At 42.1% G+C, this 20772-nt stretch overlaps 1 protein-coding gene across 1 annotated transcript in view; it reads left to right on the forward strand.

The window, feature by feature from the left end:
- The window catches only part of CCDC30 (coiled-coil domain containing 30), a 132213-nt gene extending 112790 nt beyond the window's left edge, over positions 1–19423 (forward strand). The window contains exons 14-18 of the mRNA XM_065880013.1: positions 6806–6947; positions 10710–10846; positions 11855–11969; positions 18930–18994; positions 19246–19423. Of these exons, the coding sequence (XP_065736085.1) occupies positions 6806–6947; positions 10710–10846; positions 11855–11969; positions 18930–18994; positions 19246–19423 (637 nt within the window). The remainder of the gene's footprint in view (positions 1–6805; positions 6948–10709; positions 10847–11854; positions 11970–18929; positions 18995–19245) is intronic.
- The last annotated feature ends 1349 nt before the right edge of the window (positions 19424–20772 follow it).

Genomic DNA, 20772 nt, shown 5'->3' on the forward strand with positions numbered 1-20772 from the left:
ACATAAACTTAGAAAATCCGCATGTTCTTCGGGCAAGTTGGCCAACAGAACTTCTGGCTAAACTAACAGGTGTGTCAAATAACCAGCCTGCTATGGAAGGGAAGGCTCTAAGCTCTCCCCAGCTGTACTGCATCCACGTACTCTTCACACCATGTGGCACTACTGAAAGAAGCCTGAATATCAAGCAATAGGAGCCAGTTAGGTCAAGTATAGTACATTCACTTGATGGAACATAATACAGCTGTAAAAGATGGTGGCCATGAAGACTAGATAACAACATGGGAAAATGCTGTGATACAATGAATGAAAAGAGAATAAGAGAATTTTAATGTAGACAGTGTTTTAAAAAAAGGATGCTTATAAAAAGACTGGAAGGAAATAAAAGAATGTTATAATACCGATCATATGGGAGTTGAGTTTTTTCCCCAAATTGTCTATAATCTTTAAAAAATAAATTAATATTTTTATAGTCCAAATGGCAGGATAAGAGAGACAGAAGCTGTCTGGCATGGAAGCTGCAGATGTGGGTTTTAATATCCCAAGGCAGAAAGGGTAAAAGCAATTCCAGAAATACATGTTGTGTTTCAAATGATGTCAAAAATCAGAGGAACTGGGCTTCCCTGGTGGCGCAGTGGTTGAGAGTCTGCCTGCCGATGCGGGGGACACGGGTTCGTGCCCTGGTCCGGGAAGATCCCACATGCCGCGGAGCAGCAGGGCCCGTGAGCCATGGCCGCTGAGCCTGCACGTCCAGAGCCTGTGCTCCGCGACAGGAGAGGCCACAACAGTGAGAGGCCCGCATACCGCAAAAAAAAAAAAAAAAAAAATCAGAGGAACTGTGAACAGCTGGGAAACTCAGAGAACAATAGGTGTACTGTTAGATAGTGTTAAACCTCTGAGGCTATGGACCAGAGGATGCTGAAACCCGGTGATATCTTTTGCCAAGCTCTTCCTAGTATAAGGGAAAATGAGAACATTTATGAGATAGAAATATCTCCCTGTAAAGAACCGAAGTCACAATCTGCAAGAACAGGTACCTCATATTTTGTAGTGGGTGCTGCAAGGGCCAAAGAACTGAACAGGTCTAAGGCAGTTTTATGAACCCAGGTATCTAGAGCAACTCCATTAATTAGGATGTAGGTTGAGTTGCTGCAGCAGAGACACTGAATAAGAATGTCTTTAAAAAGGGAGGGTTTTCTCTCTTACCTAGAAGTGCAGGATGGATATGGTAGCTCCATGTTTCCGAAGTCTGGACTCCTTCCTTGTTGTTGCTCCAGCCTCTTTAGCACTTAGCCACATAGTTCAGGTGGTTCACTACCATATCCACATTTCTTCCAACAAGAAGGGAGAAAGAGGGGACAGCAAGGGCATTCCATTCTCCTGGAAGGCTCACTACTTCCACTCCGGCTGTTGGCCAGAACTTATTCCCATAGCCTCATCTAACTGCAAGGAAAGCCAGAAAATGCAGTTCCTATTTGAGTGACCAAGTGCCAAGCTAAATCCGGGGCTCTATAATGACAGAAGAAGGAGAAAATGGATTGGGGACAATCCCCACAGTCAGTCACTGCCACACGCACTGACAATCTGGTGACAAGGCCCGGTATACATGTCTCTGGCCTACCAGAATTCAAACTTCTCAGCTTGGCATCTGACTAACAGCTAAATTAATCTTCTAAGGGAACAATATACAAAATGATTCTTTTTTTTTTATTTTAATTTTACTTTTTTGGCTGCATTGGGTCTTGGTTGCTGCGCGTGGGCTTTTTCTCTAGTTGCGGCAAGCGGGAGCTACTCTTTGTTGCGGTGCGCGGGCTTCTCATTGCGTTGGCTTCTCCTGTTGCAGAGCACAGGCTCTAGTCACACAGGCTTCAGTAGTTGTGGCTTGTGGGCTCTAGAGCGCAGGCTCAGTAGTTGTGGCACACGGGCTTAGTTGCTCCGTGGCAGGTGGGATCTTCCTGGACCAGGGATCAAACCCATGTCCCCTGCATTGACAGGCAGACTCTCAACCACTGCGCCACCAGGGAAGTCCCTACAAAGTGATTCTTTTATTTACAATCAGCAAGTAGGAGAGAGAGGGACACTACTTTGGAAAATGGAAGAGTCTTGCAAAAACACATTTAGAGGTAAGATATAACTTACAAGAACATAAGACTCTCTTGGAGTAGCTATTCCATCATAGTTTGACTAGAATTAGTATCTAAATAAGTCTGCTTTGCTCTTCCTCTCCCATCTGGTTCCTAGTTTTTATGTAAAACAAAATATCTCATCAAGAGAAATTGACAATATCCGGTTTGCCTGGCTTTGCTGGTATTATAGCACTGGGGCATAGTGGGAGATCACAGGCTCTGGAATCAGATTCTTCTCTGTAAAACTTCCCTCTGTGTCAGGAGTCTTCAAGACCACCCTCAGGTCTGGAGATTCATTAGGACTTACAGATCTTAGGAAAGATTTTACACTCATGGTTATGGTTTATTACAGTGAAAGGATACAGATTAAAAAAGCATGCAGCAAGAGTTCAGGAGAGACAAGATGCAAGCAAGCTTCCCATTGTCCTCTCCCAGTGGAGTAGTATGGGCAGTGCTTAATTCTCCCAGCAACGTTGTGTGGCAATATATATGAAGCATTCCCCGCCAGAGAAACTCACCTGAGCCTTGACATCCAGGGATTTAATCGGGGATTAGTCAGGAGGACAGAGAGCTCCTGGGATTGACCTTAACTACTTAGTCTCCAGTTCTCCAAACCCTGAATAGTCAAACTGATCCAGCATGGCCCAGGCCCAAGGTGAACAAAAATGCATTCACCATGAATCATTTTGTTAGCATAAAATATCTGGTGTGGCCCAAAGCCACCAGTATACAGAGACATTATCAGGTAGGACAAAGACTAGAAACCCAGACCCACTGAGCTTACTGCACAGCATCCATCTCCTGGGCCATAGAGTGAGGACATCACCTTCACAAGTTTGCTTTAAAAGCATGTGAGGTGTCTTGTGATAAACCTGCAGCACGCGTTAGTTCCCTTCACTTAGTTAGGACTTCCTCCAGTTTGAGTGTCAGAGCCCCAGACAGTTGACATAGGCAAACTGCCCAGCATCATAGGCCTGAATGACTGTGCCCTCCCGTGCCTACACTGACAGAGAGCAGATGCTTCATTCCTTAAACACTTTTCCTTTCAGTTAAAAAGGCATTATTCAAATCTCTAGGCATTCAGGGAAATCAGAGGCTAGAGAGAGCATTAGAATACTGTTTTGTTTGTTTCGTTTTTCTGTTTTTAAGATATCAGGATGTAATTGACCACAGATAGCAAAAAAACCTGACTAACATATTTAAACAAACTTTTTTTTTCTTATATAACAAGGAATCTGGAGGAAGATGATTATGGAGATCGATTCAGCTGCTCAGTAGCATCCTTAAGGACAAGCTCTTTCCCTCCTCCTCCTCTGCCATGCTTGGCGGGCTGATGGCTTTGTCCTTAGGCTTCACACCTCGTGGTTACAAGGCAGCGACTGTAGCTGCAGGTAACAGCCTCGGCAGGAGGGCAGCCAGATCAGAGAGAGACCTTTGTTCAAATTCTCAGCTTTTCCTGAAATGCCCAGCAGGACTTACCTGTCTCACACACCCAATCCCCACCCTGCACACACATGGGGCCCACCCACCTTCCTTGAGATCAAGGGATCCTTATGGACACCTAAATGAACTTGAGTTCTGTTAGCAGGAATGAAGAAAGGCCATTCTGCCCTTACAGCCTGCCACAAGTAGTCTGTTCACAATGAAACAGAAGTAGTGAGGAGGTCCCCCAAGGGTTTCTCCCAAACTTTAGCCTGCATCAGAACCCCCTGGAGGACCTAGTAAAACACAGATCCTCCTCCAGACTTTCTTATTCTGTAATTCTGGGTTAGAGCCTGAGACTTAACAAGTTGCCAGGTGATGATGGTGTTGCTGGTCAGAACACAGTTTGAGAACCACTGCTGTTGGCTTAGAGCAAACCTAGTTTAGGAACGTTAGCTAGAGCAATGGTTTTCAGTAGGGGATAGTTTGCCTTCCAGGGCAAGGAGACACTTGGCAATGTCTGGAGACTTTTCAGGTTGTCACACTGTAGAAGGTGCTACTAGCATCTTCTGAGTGGAGGCCAAGGATGCCGCTAAACATTCTTCAAAGTACAGGTCAGCTCTCTACAATAAAGAATGATCTGGCCCAAAATGTCAGTAGTACAGAAATCCTGGTTCAGAGTGATTTTGTGTTATTAGACCTCAGGTTTGATCTCAGAGAGGCAGCAGTGAGCGGTGGCACGAAGCTAGATCTTAATTCCCTGCCCAGGAATTGAACCTGGGTAGCGTGGATGAAAACCAGGAATCCAAGCCACCAGACCCCCTGGCTCTTGCCCCCAGTGAAAAATGCATTTCTCACAGAGGCAAAAACTGTAAAAACGGGTACGAAGTTTATTATTAGAGACATACCACAACAACAAGTTGGGAGAGCACACAGAGAATGTTTAGTTAAGATAGAAGCAAGGCAGAGATGCACACCTGGAGAGAAAGGGTGTGGGCATCCCACCTAATGAGGAGGAGTGCAGTGAAGAAGCGGTTAAATCATCTACATAGGGCAGTTCTTCCGGGTCTTTGTTTACCTTTGGCCAATTACCTGGTTTCTTTTTCCACACCTGACCTGCCCTAGCACCCTCCCCAACATGCGTGCGCAACCTTTTTTCCAAGATGGATTCCAGCCCAGAGGCCTATGGGCCGCCTTAGCATCACATATTATCGGATGGTGCCCCCTCCTTTTTGACCCCCAAGGAGGCTTTCTGCACACATGTAGTGTCTCCCTTGCCCCAAAGATGGGAAATGTATGACCTCTTGTTCTTTTCCTCAAACGGGGTTTAGCCCCTCTCTGTCCCTGCCGTGACTGTTATCTTAAGGCATCCACAGGAGACAAAGCCTGGCTGTTTTTTACCCTGTCTCCGCTGTTACTTCCATTTCAGAGAGCAAACAGGAGGCTGGCTGTAAATGCCTAACCTGGAGCCCACCTATCTCCTGTCTCAGGAAATGCAAACAGAAGGCTAGTTACTTGTAAGCGTCCGGCCGGAAGCCCAACTTTTTCTCCCCCCAAGAAATGTGAACAGGAGCCCAGTTGTAAATGGCTACCCTGGAGCCCATCTATTTCCTGCCTTAAGTTCAAAGTGAAAGTTCTTAATTTTTCATTTGAAGAAGCACTTTCTGAGTAACAATATTCTCATTTGGAAAGCACAGTCATCTTCAGAGCAGTTTGCCTAGTGGTGGTATGCAGGCTTTAATCTATTTTCTTATTTACTCAGGATTAGCTGTTGTAGTAGCTTGAAATGGTAACTCAGATTTTTGTTGTCTTTTTTTTTAATAGCAGGTTTATTGAGATATAATTCACATACCATACAGTTCACCCATGGAAAATGTACAAATCAGAAGCTTTTAGTTGTACATCCATCGCCACAATCGATTTCATTACCCCAAAAAGAAACTCTAGCTATACTCCCCAGCCCCAGGCAATCACTAACGTACTTTCTCTCACTCTATATTTGTCTCTTCTGGACATTTCATCTGAATGGAATTGTAAAATATGTGGTCCTTTGTGACTGGTTTCATTCACTTAGCATAGTGCTTTCAAAGTTCATTCATGTTGTAGCATGTATCAGTACTTCATTCCTTTCTGTAGGAATAATGTTCCATTGTACAGATACTCCATATTTTGTTTATTGATTCATCAGTTGATGGAAACTTGGGTTGTTTTAACCTTTTGGCTGTTGTGAATAGTGCTACTATGGACATTCATGGACAAGTTTTTGTGTGGACATATGTTTTCATTCCCCTTGGGTATATACCTAGGAATGGAATTGCTAGGTCGTATGGCTCTACGTTTAACCATTTGAGAAACTGCCAGGCTTTTTCCATTTGCCATTCCTACCAGCAGTGTATGAGTGTTCCAGTTTCTCCACATCCTTCTCAGCACTTGTTATTATCTTTCTTTTTTATTTTAGCCATTCTACTAGGTGTGAAGTGGCATCTCATTGTAATTTTGATTTGCATTTTCTTTATAGCTAATGATGTTGAACATCTTTTCATGTGTTTATTAGTGGTAAGTCAAATTTATGTCAGACTCAGAGTAAGAGTCTTGAGCAGAGACATATAGAATTGGCATTTAAAAGTCTAGGGCTTCCCTGGTGGCGCAGTGGTTGAGAGTCCGCCTGCCGATGCAGGGGACGCGGGTTCGTGCCCCAGTCTGGGAAGATCCCACATGCCGCGGAGTGGCTGGCCCGTGACCCATGGCTGCTGAGCCTGCGCGTCCGGACCCTGTGCTCCGCAACGGGAGAGGCCACAGCAGTGAGAGGCCCGCATAGCTCAAAATAAATAAATAAATAAATAAAAGTCTAGACCCAAGGCAAAGACTGAGAGCAAACCCACTTATCTGGAAAATAGACAAGATAGAAGTAGTGGGTTATATCACTGTCCGAGGGTGTAGCCAAGAACTAGAAAATTTTAAATTAATGACTGAATCAGTGGAGCAGGATTCCAAATTGATAGATGTCAGGGATCAGAAGTCGAGGAGTTTCCTGAGTTGGAGATGACGGAATCTTGTGTTATTTAGGACGTTGTACTTGGTCCATTCTCCCCAGCCGGGGGGCAAGGAGTCCTGCAGATGTGAGGCAGGGCAGGTCTCCATCTGTGGTGCCAGAGGCCCTGACAAAGCAAGAAGAGGAAACCCAAGAAAGGTGCATACTGAGGAAGCAAAGTAGTTTTCACTGTGTTCAGGTGCACCTATATTTGAATTTGCTTTTGTAGAAACTATAATGAGAAGCATCACCACCACAAAGCCAAGCTTCGCAGAGTCAAGGATCGTTTAGTTCATGAAGTAGAACTCCGAGATGAGAGAATCAAACAACTTGAAAATGAGATTGGAGCCCTGCAGCAACAAATGGAAAAGGTGAGGCGAAAAGGTGGAGAGCTCACTGGTGATGCTGGTGTTGGTCATCTGGAGGAAGCCCACTCGTTTTTTAATGTATTTGTGGCCTCTTCATAGCCCAGGTTTCCATTTCTTTTCTTTGCACCCTTTTTCAATTTGAGTAATTGTCTAAGCCCTGCCCCAAAGTGTGTAAGACTCATAGCGATGCTAGATCAAATTAGACACTGAAAACATTCTGCACTGCTGCTTAGGCCTAGTGTCTTGCCTTCAAACGAAAGTACCTTCTTAATCACCCTGCAGCAGAGACTTCCAGACCACCCTCCATAACTCATTCCTACTTCATGGAGCCTTCATTTTGCCTCACATTTCTGTCAGTTTTAAATGGCAGTGAAAACAGATGACCCCTATTCTTTCATCAGTCCTTGACTAGAGCCTTCAGGCTGTTTTCTAAATATCCCTGGCTTCTTTGTCTGTCTTGTCGCCCCTGTGTGACTTTCTAGTGTGTGGGTAAGAAGGAAATGGGACAGATGAATGGGATCAAATGACATATGGCCTTGAGAGCATTAAACTACATCCATTCAAAATGGAGAGCAACTGATTGGGCCAGGAATGTTTCCCTTCTGGAGATCCCCAGCCCATTTCCGAATTTTGAAAACATTGTCCTCAGTCTTAAATTACTCATTTCTTCACCCAACAAATTTTCATCATACCACCATTATGTGCCAAGGATACCAAAACAGTTGATGTAAATTCAGTTATTCCATGGGCTATTATAGGACTCCAGGGTAAGAATCCTTAGGTTATACACAGAAAACATTTGAGGATTATAACAGATGGGTCACCATTGTTGTGTTTTTAGTTTTAAAAAATCCTCTTGGTACTCTAAACTGTAGTAAAAAAGGAAAATATGTTAGATTTTGCAGTACTCTCCTATTTTGGCACTAATTCATCCAACTTTTAAAGACTCAGATCCACAACTAGTAAGACAATATAGAAAGTATAACAGAAGAAAGTAGCAACCTTGGTTCATGGGCCCCCCAGAAATATCATCAACCTATTCTGTATTACCCATTCTTCCTTGTGATGCCTGCCTTCCACTTCCAGACTTATATGGCAAAACCAGCCTCCTGCTTTCAGCAGGCATGTTTCCTGACTGTACTGTATTCCAGTGTACCCCCAAAATCCATGTCTACCCAGAACCTCAGAATGTGACCTCATTTAGATGTAAGGTGTTTTCAGGCATAAACAGTTAAAACAAGGTCATACTGGATTAGCGTGAACCCTAAATCCGATATGACTAGTATCGTTATAAGAAGAGGAAAAGACACAGACAAAGACAGACACAGGGGAAGAAGGCCATGTGATGATAGAGGCAGAGATCGGAGTGATGAAGCCACAAGCCAAGAAACACCAAGGATTGCTAGCAACTACCAGCTAGGGGAGAGACACGGAACAGATTCTCCCTGAGCACCCCCAGAACTAACCCTGTCCACACCTTACTGGCCTCCAGAACTGTGAGAAAATAAATTCTTGTTGTTTTAAGCTGCCCAGTTTGTAGTAATTTGTTACCGCTGTCCTAGGAAACTAACACATCTGCCCAAAATACCACAGGCCTCCATGAAATTAACTGGAGACTGCAAGTAAGCAGAGGCGAGGAAAGAGTGGTTGGTGTTGGCCTTGGACAGACTTGGATGCAAAGTCTAGCCCTGCCGCTTGATAGTTCTGTGACCTTGCCCGAGTCCCTGTGCATCATTTTCTGCCTCTGTAAAATGGGGAAATAATCCCTACCTCACAAGGTTTTTGTGAGGATTAAAATACAAAATGCCTAACGTGGGACCTGGCACATATACATTTTCATGAATGTTATTTTCTTCTTAGTGTAAAATCTCTTAGAAGTGTGTTAATCAGTAGATGTGCCACAGTGGTACAAACCTGGAGCTCCTGATTTTACTTATTTTAGGGCCCGTGAACCAGAGCCCCGAGCATACAAAAGCTGGGCTCACTTTCTAAGCACCTAATCTCCAGAAAATAATGCCACTTTGGGGGGCTTCGTTCCTTCAGCCTCCTCTTTATACAGTGAGCCAGATGAGTCCTCTGACTGTGTGACCACCCAAACCAGATTTCCCCAAATACTTTATCCTATTATTAGAGCAGATGTCCTGATTTTTTGGTTCTAAAACATACAGTATTTCCAACGGACAGGGTGTCAGTAGCCTGCCCCACTCAATTTCCTTTCTAATCCAGTTATAACTGCAGAGAGCATTATTTGTGGGGTAGCTGCTTATATTCTCAATCCTTCTCATAAATATATTTCCATAATAGCAGGCAAGACTATTGTTAGACATTGAAGGGTCCTGGATGAAGGACTTTAAGATCTGGAAGAGTTTGTTTCAAAACATACTATAATCTCCTTCCTTACAATTCCTTAATAATAGATGGACAGCCTTTCTTTCTTTCTTTCATTTTGAATTATAATTGACATAACATTTTATTAGTTTCAGGTATATAACATAATGATTTGATATTTATATATATTGCTAAATGTTCACCACAATAAGTCTAGTTAACATCCATCACCACACATAGTTACAAATATTTTTCTTGTGATGAGAACTTTAAAGATCTAATGTCTTCGCAACTTTCTCATATGCAATACAGTATTACTAACTATAGTCATCGTGCTGTACATTATATCTTTATGGCTTATTAATAACCAGAAGTTTGTACCTTTTGACTGCTTTCACCCACTTCGCCCACCCCTCTCCACCTCTGGCAGCCACCAATCTGTTCTCTGTATCTATGAGTCTGGTTTTCTTTGTTGCTTGGGTTTTTTTAGATACCACATATATGGACAGTCTTTTCTGAATGATCTATATTAGTACCTTATTAAAAGATAGAAAGTTGCCGCTCTTAACCCTGTGATTCACCCATCTACCAGAGGTGGTGTTTCTCCTCCCATCCCCACTCGCTCCCACACCTGGCAAGTGGAAGCAAACACAAATAGGTGAAGGCACTTGCCTGTCACCATTGACAGGCTCTTGGTGAAGTGAAAAGGGCAGTTCTACACTTGTGAGCTTCTAAACTCCTCACCAACAGTGATATTTACTGTATATCTGCTGACTCAATATAAGAATGTTAGAGTTTTTTCACAAAATATAATCCTTTATCATTTTAGCTATAACTTCGCTAGCTATTGCTTCCAGGGAAAACGTTGGTAGGTAATGAAACATGGTGTCAAGCTAGAAATCATTTCAGCATCATCACTGCAAGAATATTCTCGGTACCCGGTTTACATGCTGAACTTGCCAAGCCAACTGAGACCCTGACATTGGTTGTCAGGTGAGGTGGCTAGATTCCCGTCTTCCTCCCTTTGCCTTAAAAAGACTATAACTACAAAGCAGATGGAAATGTGTCACATGGAAATCTTTCTCAATATGGAGATTCAGAGAATTCAGTTGTATTTGTTAGTGACTCGATAACCTATGGAATTAGAATACAGATGAGAGCATTGGGACCTTACTGGGAGTTGAGCGTTCAGATATTTTTAAATGTTAACCCAAAAGAATGAGTAAATGTCCAAACAAAATACATGACATAAAATAACCAAGATAAATAGAAGAACCGTCTAGCTGACAATTCAGCAAACAGATAAAGACAGACTAGAAGACAGGAGAGAAGAAGTTCACAAGGCAATTTGCTGTCAGAGTGTAGAAACAGGCTGATGCTCTTAAATGTGTGATTATTTTTCCTTCCGGGGTAATTAGGGGGCTTTATTATCCCTAGGAGAAGGCATTCCAGGACCAGATCACCACCCAAAATGATATCCTGCTCCTAGAAAAGAGGAAACTTCTGGAACAGCTCACAGAGCAAGAGGAATTGATCCACGGCAATAAATGGATAATATCTTCGGTCCAGAGCAGGTGGGTGCCTGCCTGAGTCACCTGTGAGCGCCACAAAGAGGAGGTTTCTCCCTCCACAAAGAGATCTTTCCAGAGGTAGTCCTCTGAGTTAGCGGCCTATCTGATAACTGTTTCTCTGCCATTGTGCTGTTTTTAGCAGTCCATACAAGTGGCAGAGTTGTGAAATTAAAGAGAAAAATATCGTGGAGAAGGCGGGCTGGGCATTCAGATAGGCTCTTTCATGGCAACATTGCCTCCTGAGGACCCAGCTCTGCTCATTCGGGCCCTTCCCTTTGTGTGTGTTGACACTCACGTTTATCATTTGGCACCTATGGAATCAAGGTGTAGACCAAGAGAGAAGCAGGCTGGCATCCCAGCTCAATGACTTTCTGGTTTTATCTTCTTACACGAGTTACTTTCCCCACTCTGAGCCTCAGTTTCCTCATCTGCAAAATAGGCTTCATAACAGTATCTCTTTTATGGGGTTGTGAGGATTAAAGGAGCTAATACATGAAAAGTTTTCAGTGCTTACTGTGTGGATAGGAAGTACTTGGTAAATGGTTGCTGCTGCTACTACAGTTTTTACTTCTACTACTACTACTACTGAAACAAAAGCATGGGATGACTGAGATCAGAACCAGATGTAGGCTGTGTATGAACCGTGTTCATACACAGTGTATGGCTGTGTATGAACCAGATGCGACCAGATGAACAGTGTTTGAAGGGATGCAGAGTCCCTCCCCTAAGTGGGATCGTATCCTTCCTTAAGTTTCTCAAGGGCTGGAATTGTGCCTTTCATATTCTTGCATGTAGTGTGTCTCTGTTCTCAGTATGTATTTAATGACGGTGTACAAGCCAGAGGCTTATTCATTTTTCACTTGGTCTTGGAATATGGTGGGAATTATTCTGGCAAAGTTAGTTCTAAAATCTGGCAGTGGGCTGAGACTCAGAGCTAGAGGGAAATGGGAGAGAGTTTTTAGGAAGGATACAGACATGTTTAGTTATGCCTCTGATTTATGCCATCCTTAGAGTACTTTTCCTGGATAAAGAAAATAAGCAGCTACAAGAAAACAGTCTCCGGCTCACCCAGCAGGTTGGTCTCTTAGAGCGAATCATAAGGAGCATCCAGATCCACAGAGGGGAGGTAAGGTTGCTCTTCTCACCTTCGTTCATCTTCTGCGTGTAGCTGTAGCCTGCACTTGGCCTCATGGGGGACTGCAGCAAAGAAGCTCGCTGGCTGCACACCGGGGCAGCGGGCCTGGAGACTGCTCTTGACCAACTTTGCTCTTCATTGGGTCAGCTTTTGTTCAACGTGCTCCTCCTGTGTGATCCCAAAGCAAACTGTGTGTGTCTCCTAGCTTCTTCCTTAACACACTGTATTGTCATCACCTCTTCGCTTCTCTATCTCATCATCTCAGCAGCGACATCCTGGAGGGCAAGGGTTGCATCCCATATGCCATTGTATCTATGGACAGATACTCCATAAATATTTGAGAATGAACGGATGTTAAATGTCCTCACACAGATGCCTCCTTCTCAGCTATCCTGTTTAGCATGTATTATTCTTGCCCCATCTGAGAGATGAGCCCATCTGAGGCTCAGAAACGTAAAGTGAAGCTAGTCTGGTCTGGCAAGGAGTCAAGCCTAAGGAGAACATGTGAGTCAGAGAAAAGCAATTATGTTACAAAAATCCATGCTGGCAAGTAGCCAAGTCCAGAGAGCAGCAGCAAATAAGTCTCTGTTGCCATGAGGTCCAGAGTCTGGCTGGCGAGCAGTCAGCCAGAGGGACTTCAGTAAGCAGAGTTGCATTCTGACTCCAGGATGAAGGCTGCTTGCTTTCTTCCCTGGCTTGTATCACCTACTAGGCGTTTCTTCCTAGGATCTTTCATAGTAGATCCTGCTCATTGGGTACTATTGCTATGAGCGTTAAGACCTGCATCATGTTTGGTCTCAGAAAGGTGATAGTTTCCAAGTTTTTGAGTTGTTTTGCAGATTTTATCAAAAGTAGAACTGCCACAAAAACAGAAATATAGATCAATGGAACAGGACAGAAAGCCCAGAGATAAACCCACAAACACGTGGTCACCTTATTTTTGATAAAGGAGGCAAGAATATACAATGGAGAAAAGACAGCCTCTTCAATAAGTGCTGCTGGGAAAACTGGATGGCTTCATGTAAAAGAATGAAATTAGAACACTCCCTAACACCATACACAAAAATAAACTCGGGCTTCCCTGGTGGCACAGTGGTTGAGAGTCCGCCTGCCGATGCAGGGGACACGGGTTCGTGCCCCGGTCCGGGAAGATCCCACATGCCGCGGAGCGGCTGGGCCCGTGAGCCATGGCCGCTGAGCCTGCGCGTCCGGAGCCTGTGCTCCGCAACGGGAGAGGCCACAACAGTGAGAGGCCCGCATACGGCAAAATACATAAATAAATAAATAAATAAACTCAACATGGATTAAAGACCTAAATGTAAGGCCAGACACTATAAAACTCTTAGAGGAAAACATAGGCAGAACACTCTATGACATAAATCATAGCAAGGTCCTTTTTGACCCACCTCCTAGAGAAATGGAAATAAAAATAAACAAATGGAACCTAATGAAACTTAAAAGCTTTTGCACAGCAAAGGAAACCTTAAACAAGACGAAAAGACAACCTTCAGAATGGGAGAAAATATTTGCAAATGAAGCAACTGACAAAGGATTAATCTCCAAAATTTATAAGCAGCTCATGCAGCCCAACATCAAAAAAACAAACAACCCAATCCAAAAATGGGCAGAAGACCTAAGTAGACATTTCTCCAAAGAAGATACATAGATTGCCAACAAGCACATGAAAGAATGCTCAACATCATTAATCATTAGAGAAATGAAAATCAAAACTACAATGAGGTATCACATCACACCAGTCAGAATGGCCATCATCAAAAAATCTAGAAACAATAAATGCTGGAGAGGGTGTGGAGAAAAGGGAACCCTCTTGCACTGTTGGTGGGAATGTAAATTGATACAGCCACTATGGAGAACAGTATGGAGGTTCCTTAAAAAACTAAAAATAGAGCTACCATACGACCCAGCAATCCCACCACTGGGCATATACCCTGAGAAAACCATAATTCAAAAAGAATCATGTACCACAATGTTCATTGCAGCTCTGTTTACAATAGCTAAGACATGGAAGCAACCTAAATGTCCATCAACAGAGGAATGGATAAAGAAGATGTGGCACATATATGCAATGGAATATTACTCAGCCATAAAAAGAAACGAAATTGAGCTATAGTGTGGTGGATGGACCTAGAGTCTGTGATACAGAGTGAAGTAAGTCAGAAAGAGAAAAACAAATACCATATGCTAACACATATATATGGAATCTAAAAAAAAAAAAAAGGTTCTGTAGAACCTAGGGTCAGGACAGGGACGCAGATGTAGAGAATGGACTTGAGGACATGGGGAGGGGGAAGGGTAAGTGGGACAAAATGAGAGACTGGCATGGACATATATACACTACCAAATGTAAAATAGACAGCTAGTGGGAAGCAGCTGCATAGCACAGGGAGATCAGCTCCGTGCTTTGTCACCACCTAGAGGGGTGGGATAGGGAGAGTGGGAGGGAGACGCAAGAGGGAGGAGATATGGGGATATATGTGTATGTATAGCTGATTCATTTTGTTATACAGCAGAAACTAACACACCATTGTAAATCAATTATACTCCAATAAAAATGTTTAAAAAATAAAAAAGTAGAACTGCCAGATGATGTGACCTAATTTCCAACAGTTTATGGCTTTGCTTGAGCTACAACTGTTCTTAATTGTCTAGTGATTCACTCTTTTACTTAATCATTCATTCAACAAAGATTTATTTATTTATTAAAGGGAACTTTATTATTTTTACTCATTTATTTTTGGCTGTGTTGGGTCTTCGTTGCTGCACGTGGGCTTTCTCTAGTTGCGGCGAGCGGGGGCTGCTCTTCATTGTGGTGCACGGGCTTCTCATTGTGGTGCCTTCTCTTGTTGCGGAGCACGGGCTCTAGGCGCGCAGGCTTCAGTAGTTATGGCACACGGGCTCAGTAGTTGTAGTTCATGGGCTCTAGAGCACAGGCTCAGTAGTTGTGGCCCATGAGCTTTGTTGTTCAGCGGCAGGTGGGATCTTCCTGGACCATGGCTCGAACCCATGTCCCCTGCATTGGCAGGCGGATTCTTAACCACTGCACCACTGGGGAAGCCCTCAACAAAAATTTATTAATTCCAAGAACTGTGATAGGTCCTAGGAATATGGAAGATAGTTCCTGTTTTCAGAGACCTTCAGTCTAGTAGAAAAGGACAGACACATACGTGAATAAACACTATAGTATTGTCGGTGCTGAGTTACAGGCCTTAAAGGAGTATTTTTTAGGACCAATAGTTTTGAGATCCACAATATTGTCATCAAATCAAGATAAGAAATGTCACATGGGTCAGAACTACAGTATATCAAGCTCAATATCCCACGTGTGACAAAGGTACCAAGTTGTAACATCTTGACACCTATTGGAATAAACTCCAAAACTGTTTATAAACTTAGAATCTTAAGGATCCTCCAATCCAATCCTCTCATTTTACACAGGAGGGGGATAAAACCCAGAGAAGTTGAATGATATGTCAAAGGCCACATAGCTACTGCTTACATTTCCAAGATCTGTTGATTCTCAGTGATTACCACATATGCAAATAGATCAGTATATAGATCCCTGAGATCAGACATATCCTAGGTCGCTTCCTTTCTTGGGGCTACAGTGGTGACAGCTTGACATTCGTTGGGTGCTTACTATGTGCCTGGGACTGTTCTAAGCATTTTATGTATATTATCTCCTGTAGTCCACAAAATAACCTTATGTGAAAAGCCTGTCATTCCCACTTTCACAGTTGAAGAATCTGAGACCTGGAGAGGTGAAGTGACATCATTGCCCAAGGTCACATAGCTGATAAATAGAAAAACAAGGACTGAAAACAGCACTCTCTGGTCCCTGCTCTTAGCCACTATCTCATAATACTCCAAGTCAACTGTTTCCCTTGCAGGGGCATTGGAGTAACCAGGGACATAGCCTTTGTAATAGACCATGTTGCTGCCTGTATTGTAATTCCATCCTTCTTCTCAGTTGGCTTATACACTACAAGAGAGCAGGAACTCTGCCCATCTTGTTACCCACTGCATCCCAAATACTTAGCACCTGGGTCACTGCAACAGCTTCTTAACTCATCTCCTTTCAATCTCTCCTCCTCTTCTAATCTGCCCTGCCCATGCCACTAGACCCGTCGTCGTGAAACACTGCTTGATTTCATAGTACTTCACGTCAAAGAGTTTCAGAGACTGCCTTTGTCTGTAAGACGAAGTTTATTCATTCAACACATATTTATGGACCATATACAGTGTGCCAGGCCTCATGCTGTTCCCCATATGGTTTAAATATGATGGTGAACAAGAGATACTCTCTGTCTTCCCAGAACTCGTGCCCAGTGAGAATGACAATCGTGTAACTGGCAACTGCCATGCGCTAAGTTCTACAAGAGCAGTAGGCCCAGAATGCTGAGGAAGCAGGAGGAGTGGTGTCTCAACCTGTCTGGAGTGGCTAGGGAAGGCTTCCGGAGTTATTGATGTCTAAACAAGAACTGAAGCCACATAAGAACGTTCCATATTCCAAATACCTTTCTGACAAACCTGATCAAAAGAAACTAGCCTATTCACTGTTTCCCCAAAAGCTCTGCCGTTTCCTCCTCTGAATCGTGTATTTCCCTTGCTTGGAAAGACACATCTCATCTCCCCTGTCCCATCTTCCCAGGCTTTGTCTTTTGAAGTCCTATGGTTCTTATAGTCTATAGCCAGAGAGGTCTTTAGAAAATACATGTAGTCTGAGCCGATGACTCAACACTGCAAGGATTTCCCGCAGTCTTCAGAGTAAAACCCACATTTTCTGACATGGTCTTTATATGCTCTGTGAGTAGGCCTCTGGTCTGTTTTGGTCTACATTTTTCTGAGAAAGAATATTTGGTTCTTAAAGTAATGGAGCTCAAAACAGTTACTTTTTTTTTTATGATTTAAAGGGACAGAAAATGTTTACCAGAGTATTAAGAACTCATCAAATAGAATGGAATGATTATATCAGCTAATATGAGGTAATTCACATAGAAAAGTGGATATAAAAAGCAGGCTTGTGAAAAGCGCTAACATAAAAAGTATGGCATTTAGTTATTATTTTTAAAATAATTTTATTTATTGAGGTAACATTGGTTTATAACATTATATCAGTTTCACGTGTGTAACATTATACCTTGACTTCTGTATATACTACAGCATGCTCACCACCAAAAGTTTAGATTCCATCCATCCATCCATCCCCCTTTTGCCCATTTCACCCTCCCCCACCTTCCCCTCTGGTAACCACTACTCTGTTCTCTGTATCTATGTGTTTATTTTTGTTTGGTTTGGTTTGTTCTTTTTTATTATTATTATTCCACATGTGAGTTAAATCATGTGGTATTTGTCTTTCTCTGTCTGACTTATTTCACTTAGCATAATACCTTCAAGGTCCACACATGTTGTCACAGATGGCAAGATATCATTTTTATATATGTATAATCTACTTAATCCATTCATCCTTTGATGGGCACGTAGGTTGTTTCCATATCTTGGCTATTATAAATAATGCCATAGGGGTGCATATAGCTTTTCAAATTACTGTTTTTGTATTCTTCAGGTAAATACCCAGAAGTGGAACTGGATCATGTGGTAGTTGTTTTAGGAATTTCCATACTGTTCTCCATAGTGGCTGCACCAATTTACATTCCGACCAACAGTATATGAGGGTTTGCTTTTTTCCACATCCTTGCCAACACTTGTTATTTCTTGCCTTTATGATAACAGCCATTCTAATGGGTGTGAGGTAATATCTCATTGTGGTTTTGATTTGCATTTCCCTAATAATTGGTAGTGTTGAACATCTTTTCATGTGCCTATTGGCTATCTGTATGTCTTCTTTGGGAAGAAATGTTTATTTAGCTCCTCTGCCCATTTTTTAATTGGGTTGTTTGGTTTTTTGTTGTTGAAAGTATGACATGTATAGTTACCAAATATTCTATAGGTATTAGGGATTACAGTTTTTCCTCCAATTTTGTTGATATAATTGGCATATAACATTGTATAAATTTAAGGTGTACAATATAATGATTTGATATATATATGTATTACAAAATGATCACAATAAGATTAGTTAACATCTGTCATCTCATATAGTTACAATTTTTTTTCCTCATGACAAGAACTTTTAAAAATCTACTCTCTTAGCTACTTTCAATATATACAATACAGTACTGTTAAGTATATCATCATGTTGTACATTACATCCCCAGAACTTATTTCTCTTACAAGGGAAGTTCATACCTCTGACCACATTCACCTAATTCCCCCATCCCTGACAACTACAAATCTGGTCTCTATTTCAATAAGTTTGTTTTTTTTAAACTCCAAGTGTATATGAGTTCATACAGTATTTGCCTTTCTCTTTGTCTGACTTATTTCACTCAGCCTGATGACCTCAAGTTCCATCCGTGTTGTCACAAATGGCAGGATTTCCTTATTCTTTTAAAAAAAATTTGTTTTTTGCTGAGTAGTATTCTATTGTATGCATATTCTTTATCTATTCGTCTATCAGTGGACACAAGTTGCTTCCATATCTTGGCTATTGTAAATAATGCTGCTATAAACATGGAGTGCAGATATCTCTTTGGAACAGTGTTTTCATTTCCTTCAGATATATACCCAGAAGGGGGATAGTTGGATCATATGGTAGCTCTATTCTTAATTTTTTGAGGAACCTCCATACTGTTCTCCATAGTGGCTGCACCAATTTACATTCCCACCAACAGTGCACAAGAGTTCCCTTTCTTCCACATCTTCTCCAGCATTTGTTATCTCTTGTCTTTTTGATGATAGCTAGTCTAACAGGTGTAAGGTGAGGGGATTACATTTTTAACCAAAAATATATATAAAGCATAAGTTCTAGGATCATATCGCCAATGGTTTATCGTTATAATTTTTTAATATTCATCCTTTCTTTTCTTTTAGGAAACAATTAGTGACATCCCTGAATTTGAAGTATTGAATAAAATTGTGCCCTTACCAAACTCCAGGTGAGTAAAATCAAGACAATCATCCACATGCCAGAGAGTTATGGCTGCCTAGCTAGCTCTAGTTGCTGGCTTGAGAAAGCATAGCAGGGACTTTCCTGGTGGTCCAGTGGTTAGGACTCCACGCTTTCACTGCCAAGGGGGAACTAAGATCCTGCAAAAGTTGAAATTCTATTGATGCCTTAACTCTGTAACCCCAAAGTGCTGCTGAGAGATCCTGTCTATACAAAGTCCTCACACATGGCCATTCTTAGTTTTTCAGGAACGGGTCTGATAGAGTCAGCTGGAAGTCTTCAAGAAACTGAAGAACATAGGTCAGAAGAAGCAATGGTAAACACCAAGTCCCTCGAGTCTCTTTCGTGTTCACAGAATTCTGAAGCTGGATACATAAACGTGGCTTCTCTGAAAGAAATACATCACATCCAAGAATAAGGCCAAGTCAGAACTATAAAATCACTGGTGTCTAAACTAGACTGATCAAAGCTGCTAACTTAAAGCTTGGGCGTGAAGGTGGAGCATGACGTGGAGAAGAGTTATGACAGATCCTCACTGGACGTCAACCAGGAGTCTTCAAAATTGCTGATAAATTCATTAAACCTGTTCTAATAATGGATTTCTCAAGTTTGTTTGGTATCCTCAAATGCCTTGTATTGATCAATGTCATGACTTAAGTTCAGTGGTTTAATTAGGGGGTTTTTTTTAAGATTTTTTTTTTGATGTGGACGATTTTTTTTAAACCTTTATTGAATTTGTTACAATATTGCTTCTGTTTTTTATGTTTTAGTTTTTTGGCCCCAGGGCATGTGGGCTCTTACCTCCCCAACCAGGGATCGAACCCACACCCCCTGCACTGGAAGGCAAAGTCTTAACCACTGGACCACCAGGGAAGTCCCTAATTAGGTTTTTGTTTAGTAGAGCACATATACAGCTAATTCAGCATTCTTTCTATTCTTATTATCATGGGTATTATCTTATTTATTTTTTAATTTAAAAGTAAAAACAATGTAATCATGTTAAAGCAAATATTTGAGAAAAAAAAAACCTATAAAGCCCACATTCTTAACACAATTATTTTCATTTATTCTTTTCTGGTTCTTATTCAAATGTATATATTTTAAATGGTTATCATATTGTATATTCATTTTCATAGTCTGATTTTAAATTTAATATTTCATAAAACATTTTCCCACGTTTCAACAGTCTTCATAATTATTCTTTCAAAAGCCACATGGTAGGGCTTCCCTGGTGGGGCAGTGGTTAAGAATCCACCTGCCAATGCAGGGGACACGGGTTCGAGCCCTGGTCTGGGAAGATCCCACATGCCACGGAGCAACTAAGCCTGTGTGCCACAACTACTGAGCCTGCACTCTAGAGCCCATGAGCCACAACTACTGAGCCTGCGTGCTGCAACTACTGAAGCCCGCGTGCCTAGAGCCTCTGCTCCACAACAAGAGAGGACGCTGCAATGAGAAGCCCGTGCACCACAACGAAGAGTAGCCCGTTTGCCGCAGCTAGTGAAAGCCCATGCGCAGTAACAAAGACCCAGTGCAGCCAAAAGCAAATAAATAAAAATAAATAAATAAAATTTTTTTAAAGCCACATGGTATTCTATCATGTTGATGTCCTATAAATTCTCTTGTTGTTTGACCTTTGTTTCTACTTTTTTACTATTTAAGATTATGCTGTGATGAAAGTGTTTGTAGATGTAGCTCTTTTCTTCTCTTGAGTACTCCATCAAACACATTTACAAGATCAGCATAGGGGCTTCCCTGGTGGCGCAG

Source organism: Phocoena phocoena, chromosome 1, assembly GCF_963924675.1.
Source record: "Phocoena phocoena chromosome 1, mPhoPho1.1, whole genome shotgun sequence".
NCBI lineage: Eukaryota > Metazoa > Chordata > Mammalia > Artiodactyla > Phocoenidae > Phocoena > Phocoena phocoena.